This window comes from Camelina sativa, chromosome 18 (assembly GCF_000633955.1).
Source record: "Camelina sativa cultivar DH55 chromosome 18, Cs, whole genome shotgun sequence".
Taxonomy (NCBI): Eukaryota; Viridiplantae; Streptophyta; class Magnoliopsida; order Brassicales; family Brassicaceae; genus Camelina; species Camelina sativa.
In genome coordinates, this window is record NC_025702.1 from 13,338,743 (window position 1) to 13,351,077 (window position 12,335).

The 12,335-nt window shown below is 34.9% G+C and overlaps 4 protein-coding genes across 4 annotated transcripts; 3 read left to right on the forward strand and 1 right to left on the reverse strand.

Annotated features, from left to right (window-relative positions):
* Positions 369-2,763, forward strand: LOC104761441 (flavone 3'-O-methyltransferase 1). Its single transcript, XM_010484522.2, has 4 exons — positions 369-893; positions 1,647-1,957; positions 2,034-2,098; positions 2,212-2,763. The coding sequence occupies exons 1-4, from the start codon at positions 481-483 to the stop codon at positions 2,512-2,514; spliced, it is 1,092 nt and encodes a 363-aa protein (XP_010482824.1). The 5' UTR covers positions 369-480; the 3' UTR covers positions 2,515-2,763.
* LOC109130621 lies at positions 2,894-3,365 on the forward strand. Its single transcript, XM_019240431.1, has one exon. The coding sequence runs from the start codon at positions 3,016-3,018 to the stop codon at positions 3,262-3,264; it is 249 nt and encodes an 82-aa protein (XP_019095976.1). The 5' UTR covers positions 2,894-3,015; the 3' UTR covers positions 3,265-3,365.
* On the reverse strand, positions 3,271-5,742 carry LOC104761442. The gene is made up of 6 exons (XM_010484523.2): positions 5,065-5,742; positions 4,807-4,969; positions 4,522-4,698; positions 4,331-4,414; positions 4,043-4,124; positions 3,271-3,947 (listed from the first exon to the last, which is right to left on the reverse strand). Exons 1-6 carry the CDS (start codon positions 5,412-5,414, stop codon positions 3,448-3,450), a joined length of 1,356 nt encoding a protein of 451 aa, XP_010482825.1. The 5' UTR covers positions 5,415-5,742; the 3' UTR covers positions 3,271-3,447.
* LOC104761443 (transcription termination factor MTERF8, chloroplastic) lies at positions 7,285-9,127 on the forward strand. Its single transcript, XM_010484524.2, has 2 exons — positions 7,285-7,591; positions 7,702-9,127. Exons 1-2 carry the CDS (start codon positions 7,351-7,353, stop codon positions 8,973-8,975), a joined length of 1,515 nt encoding a protein of 504 aa, XP_010482826.1. The 5' UTR covers positions 7,285-7,350; the 3' UTR covers positions 8,976-9,127.

The window sequence follows — 12,335 nt, forward strand, 5'->3', positions numbered from 1 at the left end:
AAATTGTGAAGTACACGAAGCTAGATCTCGCTAAAAATGGCATAGTTGTTACTTTTTACCGAATTTAATAGCTCCATAACAAGTGGATATTAAAAAACTACTTAAATTGTAAAAAAAAATTTAGAAGGTCTTAATAATTTGTTTGGATGTTATTATTTATTTGTGTAAGAAATATTTAATTTACAATGGCCTATTAGTTATGTTTTCGACGTTAGGCCATAAATTATTCATATGGTAGAATACAGAAAATACTGACATGACTCGATTTTTAATTGGAGCAGATCATGTTGCCAGATCAGAATTTTGCGTTAAAATATGCCAATCGTCTACCTTCTTTATTATATATTTTCATATAAATAAAACTCTCTCAACCTTTACTTCTCACCCATCACACAATCCTCAAAACAAAAGAAACCCAAAAAATAAAAATAAAAACAGAGCAATCTTTTTTTTAATTTTTAAACTCGAGATCTAACTAAAATGGGATCAACGGCGGAGACACAGATAACTCCGGTGCAAGTAACCGATGACGAAGCTGCCCTTTTCGCCATGCAGCTAGCGAGTGCCTCGGTTCTTCCGATGGCTTTAAAAGCGGCGTTAGACCTTGACCTTCTCGAGATCATGGCCAAGAACGCTTCTCCCATGTCTCCGACCGAGATCGCTTCTCAGCTTCCGACCAAAAACCCCGAAGCTCCTGTCATGCTCGACCGTATCCTCCGTCTTCTTACATCTTACTCAATCCTCACTTGTTCGAACCGTAAACTTTCCGGCGACAGCGTCGAGCGTATTTACGGGCTTGGTCCGGTTTGCAAGTACTTGACCAAGAACGAAGATGGTGTCTCGATCGCTGCTCTTTGTCTCATGAACCAAGACAAAGTTCTCATGGAAAGCTGGTAAGGCTTTTTTTTTCGATATCTTTCCTCAAAATTATCATGATAGTTCTTATTTTGCAATAGATCTTATGGTAAATCAAGTTAGAAATTGAGTTCATAAGCTATGATTCTTGGTTGATGTGATTATAGTGCAATTGTGCAAAGGTAAAGGTTAAAGGTGATAGAGAGAGGCACAAAGTGTCAAAGACAATCAGACAAATACAGACACAAGGACACGTTTACCATCTTCCACTTGAAAACCATATAATATACAATTCTTTTAGTGGTTAGAATTAGAAGACCTTGTAGACAAATTATTTCTTGAAAATGTTTTTGGCTTTTTGCACTCAAGACAAGACTATCTCTTTGTTTATAAATTTATTTGTTATGTTCTTGACTAATGTTTTTGGCTTTAAATATTGAACTTCTTCCGATTACTAAGTAGCAAAAGAGGGAAATAGAATAGGTATTAGGAAAAGAATTGGTCTTCCGATTATTGAAGTACAAATAAAGAAAATAGATGACTTAAAATTTCTGGTTTTGGTTTTCTTCAATCGAACCGGCAGCTCTTTCTCAAATACACTTTATACAGTAGTCAACTTAACGTGGATTTAATAATATAGAGTTCAATCTTGAGATCAATTTCGAAACCAAATATTGTAAGTAGTGATTACCAAAAGTTAAGAGTTTAGATTAATTTGAAAGAAAGAAAAAAATTAAGGAGGGTTAGGTTAAGTTTTTGTCTTAAACTGATATGAAAGAGACATGTTTCAGGTACCATTTGAAGGATGCAGTTCTTGATGGTGGAATTCCATTCAACAAGGCTTATGGAATGAGTGCGTTCGAGTACCACGGAACTGACCCTAGATTCAACAAGGTCTTCAACAATGGAATGTCTAACCATTCCACAATCACCATGAAGAAGTTACTTGAGACCTATAAGGGTTTCGAGGGCTTGACTTCTTTGGTTGATGTTGGTGGTGGCATTGGTGCTACCCTCAAAATGATTGTCTCCAAGTACCCTAACCTTAAAGGCATCAACTTTGATCTTCCACATGTCATCGATGATGCTCCTTCTCATCCCGGTATATTACATTTTCCTCACATTTAGCAATTTTTTTTCCTGAAAAAGATTGTGGTCTTATTTATAAATCAATGTAGGTATTGAACATGTTGGAGGAGATATGTTTGCAAGTGTCCCTAAAGGTGATGCCATTTTCATGAAGGTTAGTGATAAATCAAGTTTTTCAGACAAAAAAAAATTGCTAATTACTAAAATTCTTGAAACTATAAGTAAAGCCTCATCAAGAAAACATTAAGTTTCTCATTCTTGTAACAGTGGATATGTCATGACTGGAGCGACGAACACTGCGTGAAATTCTTGAAGAACTGCTACGAAGCGCTTCCAGAGGATGGGAAAGTGATATTAGCAGAGTGTATACTTCCAGAGACACCAGACTCAAGCCTCTCATCAAAACAAGTAATCCATGTCGACTGCATTATGTTGGCTCACAATCCCGGAGGCAAAGAACGAACTGAGAAAGAGTTTGAGGCTTTAGCCAAAGCATCAGGATTCAAGGGCATCAAAGTTGTCTGCGACGCTTTTGGTGTTAACCTTATTGAGTTGCTCAAGAAGCTCTAAAACAAAAATGTCCTTTTAATGATGATTTATACGTAAACATGATCTCATGTCTACGTCTACTTCTTCACCCACCTTGATTTGTTTTACTCGTGTTATTTTATTGTTCTCTATAAACTATGGTTGTTTAATAATGGTTTATCAAGAGTTTGATTAGAGTTGGCTTTTCTATCTTCGTATACACATATCGTACTTTGTATTTTTGTTTATGTAATTATAAGAAAAATAAAACAATGAGCTATTATTGAATCAGTCAAATATATTATCCGATTAGACCAATCAATCTCACATTCAGACAATCATCCACGTGGACTCTGTTCCTTCACCGACCAAACTAGTTTCAACGAATCTTCATTCAACTCAAAACTTCTCAAACTTCTCTTACTCTTTCTAGACTCTTCTACCTTTGTTTCTCTCGTTACCGATTATAAATATATAGTCTCCTTCAACCTTAATCTCGTCAAGAAACAAAAGTTCCAAACACTAAAAAATCGAATTCAGAAGATGATGTCTATCTTTAGCCCCTTCGAAGCTCTTTACGCTGAATCCAATGGCTTCAAGATGAAGTTCTCCGGTAATCAGAAACAGAGCTCCGGTGGTAATCAGTCGGCGGCGAGAGAACAACACAAGAACTCCGGTAAAACTTCATCGGACGATGAAAAGAGTAATAAGAAGATGAAGAAGATCCAACCGATGAGGATAGCTCCAGAGCTCGATGGTGTTCATTGTTTTGAAACAATTTTTCCTTTTTGATGATCATGATGTAAAGTTTTATTTTATTATTACTTGTAAGAAAAAAATGTTGCTTTGTATAAAGATTGATCAGACAGCTTACTCCAATTCTACAAAACTAATCTGGAACTATCTGCGTTTTTGGATTATTCTCAATCTGCTAAATCCGTATGTTTATATATCTATATTCTTGGTTTCAAGATTCTATGAAGTAGTAGTCTGATGACTCTGACTTGTTGTTGTTGTTCCTTCGAGCTGACGTTTTCTTCCACCGTTACCAAACCTCTTCCCAAACCCTAAAACAAACGCAGGTGGAACAAAAGCTCCTCCGCTTAAACTGCAGACAACCGCAATAGCTCCACCGATGATCAACAGTTTCTTTAGATTCGCAGCACGGTTTCCTTGGTTTTGAGTAACGGGAGTTTCAGTGACAGGCGATGCGCCGTTGCTGAGTGAAATGAGATGTTCTGATGTGATCTTTGTGTTGATTTGAGCCATGAAAGCGGGCCGAGAAAGCTTGGTTCCTCCTTCTGAGAGTCTTTGTGTTTGGTATGCACGTAACCCCGGTTCCATCTTCTTCACTGCTCCCCACATTCCTCGTTTCACTCCAAGCTTTGCGATTTCTCTCGGTATCCCCATGTCTTCGTGGTGAAATAGAAGAACTTCGCAGGCACTCGTTACTCCATCGTCTCTTCTTGATTCCACTGCATTAATTAAACCATATTAGGAAAAACGTTACACTATGTTTTGAGTTATTCGGTTCTTGAAAGATGACAAAGTGTTGGATAAAGATCTTTACCTGGTCGAATGCACCAGCTCGAGTAGAACAAGTCCACACGTTTTTGTTTGTTGTTAGGCGGTACAGAAGGAACAGATACTCCCTGAACCAAGAACAAGAAACGATCTTAAGAGTGTTGTTACTGGAACTGATGCGTTGCAATGCAAAACTGAATATTTCACCATCTTCTTGTTCCTTTTTGATATAACTTCACAAACTAACCGATTTAGAGGCAAACTAATTGATATGACTTCTACTCTTTATGACATAATATGTAAACGGTTCCATTTTTGTTACTAGTAACATTACCTTTGTAACACAGTAATAAGAGTTCCCACAATTCCAAATCCTGCGACCGATCACATACTCTCTATCACTGCAGAAGAATGGGAACTGCAACACAGGAACATACACAGAAGGAAAGATTAAAACTAAGAACTAACCATCAAAATGTTACCAAAACGAAAAAAAAAAAAGTAACTAGAGAGTCTAATATTTACCTTGCGTATCCATCTAACAATCATGGTTCCGGAACTAGGACACTCTTCAACAGTAGTGGAATTAGAAAGCATTGTATCCCAAGTTGGTCTAAACTCATCATCCCAGAAAAAGTCTCTTAAAATCTGAGGAGTTGCATCTTCAAACACAGTTCTGCTTCTATACTCAGTAGGACCATTCTAAAACACAAAACACATAGAAGACCCAATTCAAGATTCAAGACAAAGAGAAACAAAATCATTCTCTTAAAAAAACCACAAAACAAGAACAAATAATATAATATTTACCTTAGGTTCTCTCAACCAAGCTTGGTATCTCATACCAGAAGTGAAACGATCCATCATCTGAATCCAAGCTTGACCACCATCTTTCCTCTCAACCAATTGAACAAGATGCCTCAAATCCAACTCCGTTACAGTATTAGGCAACCTCTCCTCTGTTTTCTTCACTCTACAAATCCCAAAAAAAAACACAAAATCAACAAACCAAAAGAAAAAAACAAAATCCATTTTCTCAAAAACACAATCCTCAAAATTGTAACTTACCTTGAAACTAAACCCCCATGTTGTTCAGAAGTATCAGACGACGATGAAGATGAAGAATCAGGAGAAACAGTTGTCCTCTGTTGTCTCAAAGCCATAGTCCATGTATCACAAACAAGAGCCTTCAAGCAAGGAGCTGATCCAAAACCCTTCAACGGAGAAGAAACAGAGCTTGAAGAAGGAGATGGTAAAGACAAATCAAAAGATCTGGGAGCAGAACAACGCAATTTGACTTCTCCGTCACTAGAAGAAGAAACCCATTTGGGTTTCCATGCCCATCCTATGATCAATCCAACAACAAAAGCGAACCATCCTGTAATTAACCCTAAGATTATACTCTCAAGCAAAGCCATAACTTTTTACACAGAGGATAATATAGAAAAAGGGTCTGGCTTCTTTATATATGTTGAAGAAACTTAGAAGAAAAGCGAAAAAAAAAAACGAATCTTTGTTGGATAAAGATTGAGAGAGAGGCGGTGAGAAGGAAGAAGACAAAGAAAGGGACACGAGTGGTGGTGAAGAAGAAGAAGAGGAGAGATTTAATCTAATGGTTAAAAGGGTTATTTTCGTAGACGCTAAGTAGTAGTGGCCATTGATGTATAGCTTCGAAAGGGCAATGCTTTTTTTTGTTTAAGAGGCAGAGAATGAAAATGGTGGACGGAGAGTGTGAAACGACGACTACCACCGTCCATCAATTAGGACTATTTCTATATTTACGGTTGATTTTTATTTTGGGAGGAGGAAGACTTCAAATCTTTTAGGGTTTATTTTTCTTTACCCTAATTTAATTTTTGAGTTTTATTAGTGGGGTTATTGGTTTGATATTTGAATGAAGTTTTAAAGATTTTAAATGTTACGTAGAATTTATTGTTATTACATCAATATTTTGTTTAATTTTGTTAACGTTTAGTGTTATTAGTCTGTGATTTGTAAAAAGTCTGTTAAAGTTTAGTGTTATTAGTTTGTGATTTGTAAAAAATCTGTTAAAGTTTAGTGTTATTAGTTTGTGATTTGTAAAGAGTCATTTAAAATCTTAACAAATTTGTTAGATTCAGATTTTTATAAAATTATTAAAAGTTTTGTGTTATTCAATTAAAACAAAAGAATTTAGGATTGTTAATGAATTCAATTATTATATTATTGGTTCATGATTTTAAACATTTTATTTACAAAATAAAATAATGAAAAGTATCATAAGAATACAAAGATTGTTTGGAAAACTTTATATGATTTTAGAAAGTTAATCAACAAAACTCTGTAGCAGTCTTTAATAATTTTTCGTTTATTCACTTTTAATAATTTTGTTGAACTCTTCAAAAATCTTCATAAATTGGAATCCAATACAACCTCGTATCCTTCCTATACCGTAACGTTTATTTAATGTCCTATTTTCGTAAGTGTGTGAAAGCAAACTTGACTATAGTATAAAATTTTTGACTTTTTTTTTTTCTTTTGGGAAGACTTGACTATGGGGGTTGTGTTACACTAGCATTGTTAACTTATATATCTCATGTTCCACGTTTGATCATCTATTTACCGGGTCTTTGATTTCTGTGTCATATTGGTTTAGTTGTGGATTGTGGTCTTGTGGATGTAAATAATAACACTTTTGCGTAAGCATTAAAAAAAAAAAAATTGTTGGTTGTAAAGTATATATAACCCATAATATCCTTAATATTGTAAGGTATCATTTACCATTGACTAATGAGTAAAATAAATTTGTGTGGGACTAAAAGATAATTTAAATTTATCGTCACTACCACTTATGCTGTTTGTCATCATTCACCGTGATTAAAAATTGTGACTATGGACGGTAGTGTGATATGGTGGCTGTAATAGTAGTGATTGTGTAATATTGATAATGGTAATGATAGTTGCGGCGGACTTAACAATGATTGGGAGTGGTTTCTATGAATTTTTTTGAATAATAATTATTACCTAATAATGTATTGAGGCTTTATATTGTAAGGTTTTTAGTGTTGAATGTCACTATTGCATTTTTTTAAAAAATTGGGGGTATATTTACATACAATTGAAAGTTTGAGAAGTTAATTTTTTTTTTCCCATATTTAAAAAATTAAAAACCAAACATAATTGAATATTATATATAAGTTTGTCACGAAAAAAAAAGCAAAAAAAAAAAAAAAATTGAATATTCTCATTAGGCCCAATAGTCCAATACCATTGAGCAGCGCGGCTTTTGTACATCTCAAAAGTTAAACCCAATCTTAAATCAAATACGACCGTTAAATCAAAACCTTCGGTTTTGTTTTGGATATAGGAGGAGCCATGGTGATCTTATCTCTCGTCTCTTGTTCCTTCTCCGTTTTCTCACCGCCGACTACTAATCTCCGTCTTCATCTCCCGCCGGTTACAGCTGCTCTCTGTTCCCATGGAGCCTTCCCTGCTTCTTCTTCATTTCGGTCTGAGCTACGGCCATTGCTTTTCCGCTACTTAGATCGTCGGGAAACTGCTCTTGTTTTCCGATGTAGTTGCCTTAGTTCTCCGGTTAACGCCGGAAGTCAAACCGGTAGGTGAATCTGACTATCTCTTCAACTATATATGTTTATTTTATCATTGGAGCATATTCACAAACACTTGGTGTGCGTTGATCCAGTAGCTGCTTTTTTTTCTTTGCAGTTGCAGAGTCTCTGTTTTCGTTATTCCAAGATATTGGGTTTAGAGAAGAAGAAACTGAGATGGTTTTAGAGAAGAACCCAGATATAAAGTCGGAATCTTTGGATAAAATCGGCGCTCGTGTTGCTTCTCTTCAGTCTCTGAAAATCAATGGCTTTGCGCTTCAGGGTTTGATAGCAAAGTGCCCTAATTTATTGACTTCAGTAGAATTAGATCCCGTTGTTAATTTCTTGGTTGATGAACTCGAAGGAAGGCTTGAGCCTGAACTAGTTGAGCGCTTACTTGCTGTGGTAGACACATCTATCTTGCTTAGTTTCATTCAGAAGGTGAGATTGCTTATCCTCCATGGTATACCTAAAGAAAAGATCTCTCACGTATTGAGCAAAGTGTACTTAAATAAACTGCTGTATCAGAAATCAGTTGAAGACATTGAGAGATTGATTAGTTTCTTGGAACCTTTTGGTGGAATCGGTATAATAGCGAGGCGGCCAGTGATTCTCAATAGTGACTTGGATAGTCAGTTGATTCCTAGGGTTGATTTCATTAGGGATCTAAGCGGGGAAGACGATTTCGCCACTGGAACCGTGCTACGTAGACTCCCTGCTATATTGAGTTATAGTGTTGAGCATATGAACAGCCATGTTGAGTTTCTTAAGTCTTTTGCTGGCTTGACGACTGAACAAGTGTTTAAGATTGTTCATGTGTTCCCTAATGTTATCAGCACTAGTAAAGAGAGGAAACTGCGGCCGAGGATAGAGTTTCTGAAGGAATGCGGCTTTGATTCCCCTGGTATGTTCAAATTCTTGAGCAAAGCACCGTTGTATCTAGCTTTATCTGAAGATAATCTCTCGCACAAACTCGGGTTTCTGGTGAAGATTGGATATAAGCATAGAACAAAGGAACTGGCTTTTGCGATGGGAGCTGTGACCAGAACAAGCTCTGACAATATGCAGAGGGTGATTGGACTGTACTTGAGCTACGGTCTTTCGTTTGAAGACATTCTAGCTATGAGCACAAAGCATCCTCAAGTCCTGCAGTATAATTATAGTTCTTTAGAGGAAAAACTGGAGTATTTGATCGAGTACATGGGTCGTGAAGTCGAAGAGCTTCTTGCATTCCCTGCATTTCTTGGGTACAAGCTTGATAGCAGGATCAAGCATAGGTATGAAGAAAAGTTGAAGAGCAGAGGTGAAAACATGTCTCTTAACAAGCTTTTGACAGTATCAGCTGAAAGATTCTCTAAGGCTGCCAAAGACATCGAAATGATTTGTTTATGATTGAGTGACAAAAGTTCATTAAAGAACTTACAACTGAGAGTTTATATCACAATTTTCTCACTTGGATATCATCAACATTAATACTTTACATGCCTTGATTTATAGAGTTAAGCTAAGCTTTTGTATATTCATTAATGTTCCTGCTTGGATTAGTTTGTGCGTGCGTTAGTCCATGAATAAAATGTAACATATATAGCATTGTCTCTCTCTCGGCTCACATCGGTTCTTCTCCTAGGATCAGGGAGAGCACAATCTCTCTTCCACTGGTTTAAACAGGTTATCGGTGTTTTGTCAATAGATCTTGGAAAGCGACAGATAATTTTGCAGGTGCAGGATGGATATGTACTGGTCCGTCGCCTGACTATAGGTGCCACCAATTACCGGCGCAGTCTCTGCCCGTTGCATGTAAAAGTAGATGCCTTCATTTGGGCCATGCGGGGTGCATGATTGGTCATGTTTCTCGAAGTACAAATGTTAGTGCGGACTCTTTGGCACGTCAGACGCGGACAGCTCCGCAACATGTTCTGTTTGTAAACAACTTCTTTTCTAATTGGCTCATATGAGCTGATCTATTGATGAAAAAAATGTCTTTCTTTAAAGTAAAATTTTATTAATTGACTTTATATGATATACATAAAGATAAATAAGATAATGTAAAGATAAATAAGATAATGTATATCATATAAAGTCAATTGAAAAAAAACACTAAAACTATTAAAGAGAAAATGACATATGTCGAAAGAAGAGAGTGCCAATTGGCAATTTCTTAGAGCTTGTTAAAAGAAAATTTTACTTTATTATATAAGATATGCAATTTCATTTTAATTAAAAAAATCTAAAGTATATTTAAATATATATAATTTATAAATGTTTAGAGAGAAATATCTATTAAAGTAAAGAAATAAAAAAGAAAATCATTATGAGACAATATGCTACACAAGTTAAGAAATAAATTGAGCATCTTATAATGTATAATACTAAATTATACTTTGTCTTGAAAATAAAGATAAATAAGATAATGTATATCATATAAAGTCAATTGGAAAAATGCACTAAAAGTATTAAAGAGAAAATCACTGCATGTCGAAAGAAGAGAGTGCCAAATGACAATTTCTTAGAACTTGTTAAAAAACCTTTACTTTATCATATAAGATATATATATATATATATATATATATATATGCTGGCATTATGAACACACAAAATTACACAAAATACTCTCCACTTTATAAAAACATCTTCTCTAAAAAAAGAATTATTTAGCTAAGATGAATTATGAGAATCCATTAGATCCAGCTTTGATCATCTCAAGGGTGCTTACAGAGTATGATCTTGCCAATAGTGTGACATTACCGACAGAACATGTAAAACTTGTCATCGCGAAGATTAATTCCGATGTTGATGTTACGAGTGATCTATATATTACCAATGAAAAACTGAAGAAAGAGGGTCTTCCAGTGAAAGTCCATGACCGCGAAAATAAATTATTGTATAATGTTACTCTGAGGTGGCATGATAGAAAATATTATTTCGGGTCTGGTTGGAGTGATATGAAGCATTCGTTAGATCTCAAAGTAGGGGATCATCTGAAGCTCTACTGGGATCACTTGGAAAAGGAATTTGTTGTTCTTAATTTTAAATATACTTTATTACTTTTTTAATAATGTATTTTTTTCCGGTTTTTTTCTGTTTAATGCTTTGGATTTCATATTCTATTTTAAGTTAAGTATTGGTTTTTGTTTTTCTAGTTTTTTTTTTCTAACTATAATTAAAATATCTTAAATTCCAATAATAAAATACTAGTTGTTTTGTTGTTTCTTTCTTTCTTATTTTCCTCTGTATTGTCTCTTATTATTATTATTATTTTATATTTTCAAATTATTAAAAAATAGGGCAATTCTCAAAAATAGCATCAATTTAAGTTTTAAGTCCAAAACTAGCACACAAGTTCAAAAGTTCCAAAAAAATTAGAACAAATTTATATATCATTAAAATAAATAAAATATTAATAAAATTATAACAATGTCAAAATCGTGAGATTGCAACAATCATGTTCTCTCTCACTTCTCTCTCTCCGCCGATTCCAAATTCAATAGCAGACGATGTTCAACCGGTGAACCCAATCAGATATGCGAGTCATCCGAAGTCAGTGAAACCAGTAATTGCGTTCTCGACATTGAAAAGGAGCACAAGCATGAATCTAAGGACTGGAGAGATCTTCGAGCTATGGTTCAGAAAAACGAGATAGCCCAAGCTTCGCAGGTCCCAAGCTCTATCTCTAATTTTAATTTGAATGATTTAGTTGGTGTTGGTATGGAGAGTTTTCTGATTTGTGACCTTCAACCACGATAAATCCCATGACGGGAGTGACGAAGGTTTGGTTTTTTTTGTTTGCTCTATTACGATGTCTCTCATACTAGAAATTGAGAACATTGTTTCGATTTGGATCCAGATCTAATAGTTGTGATGGGGATTCGATTCAAATCTCTCTCTCGGGTTTTGATCTCTTTATTGTGTGATCATTAATTTTCGAGTATCTTCTGAAAATTTAGGTGTTTTGGAATTGAAATTGTGTTGTAGGTGAGTTTGACAGCATTTGCTTTCTTATTCTCCGAGTTCGTTCAGTACAATCAAACCGAAGTTGACAATATAACTGAACTTGAGAGAATGTGAGCTGATTGGTTTAGTTAGAATGATAATATTTTCTTAGTCTGAATCATTCACATCCCATATCCCAACAATGTATTTTCTTATTGATAATGATGGCTCTCAGACTAGAAATCATTCACATCCCATCTCCCATCACAGTCACATTTGAAGATTGAGGAAGTATTATTGAGAATTCCTGAACACTTTCCTGAAACTTATTCCCTGATTTCAATTTTTACTGCAGGGAATGGGGTTGAAGATTTCTCTAAGCTATGTCATGATGCAGATGATACAAGATGCAACTATGTTTTGGATATCTATAGATGAGACTGTGTTCTTTTATTCAATTTTACTATATATGTTGTTTAGACATACATGTATATGATGCTTGAGAAACCTTTTAATTTTTTTTTGGTACTTGTATGATGTATAACATTCTCACGTGTTTATGTTAGCACTTTGCTTTAACTGTGACTGAGCTTCATGAAAGATTGTATGAAATTCAGAAAAGATTGTATGAAATTCGGGAAGGATTCTAAGAACTTTAGGAAGGATTTCCTTGAACTTAATAATGGCTTTCATAAAATTTTAGATTCCCAAACATGAGAATGTGCACAAAAATGAAATCATTACCCATCACTAATGGAGTAATCTACTAGTATTTGACACATTGATCCAAAATACACCAAAAATATATATTTAGAAACACAT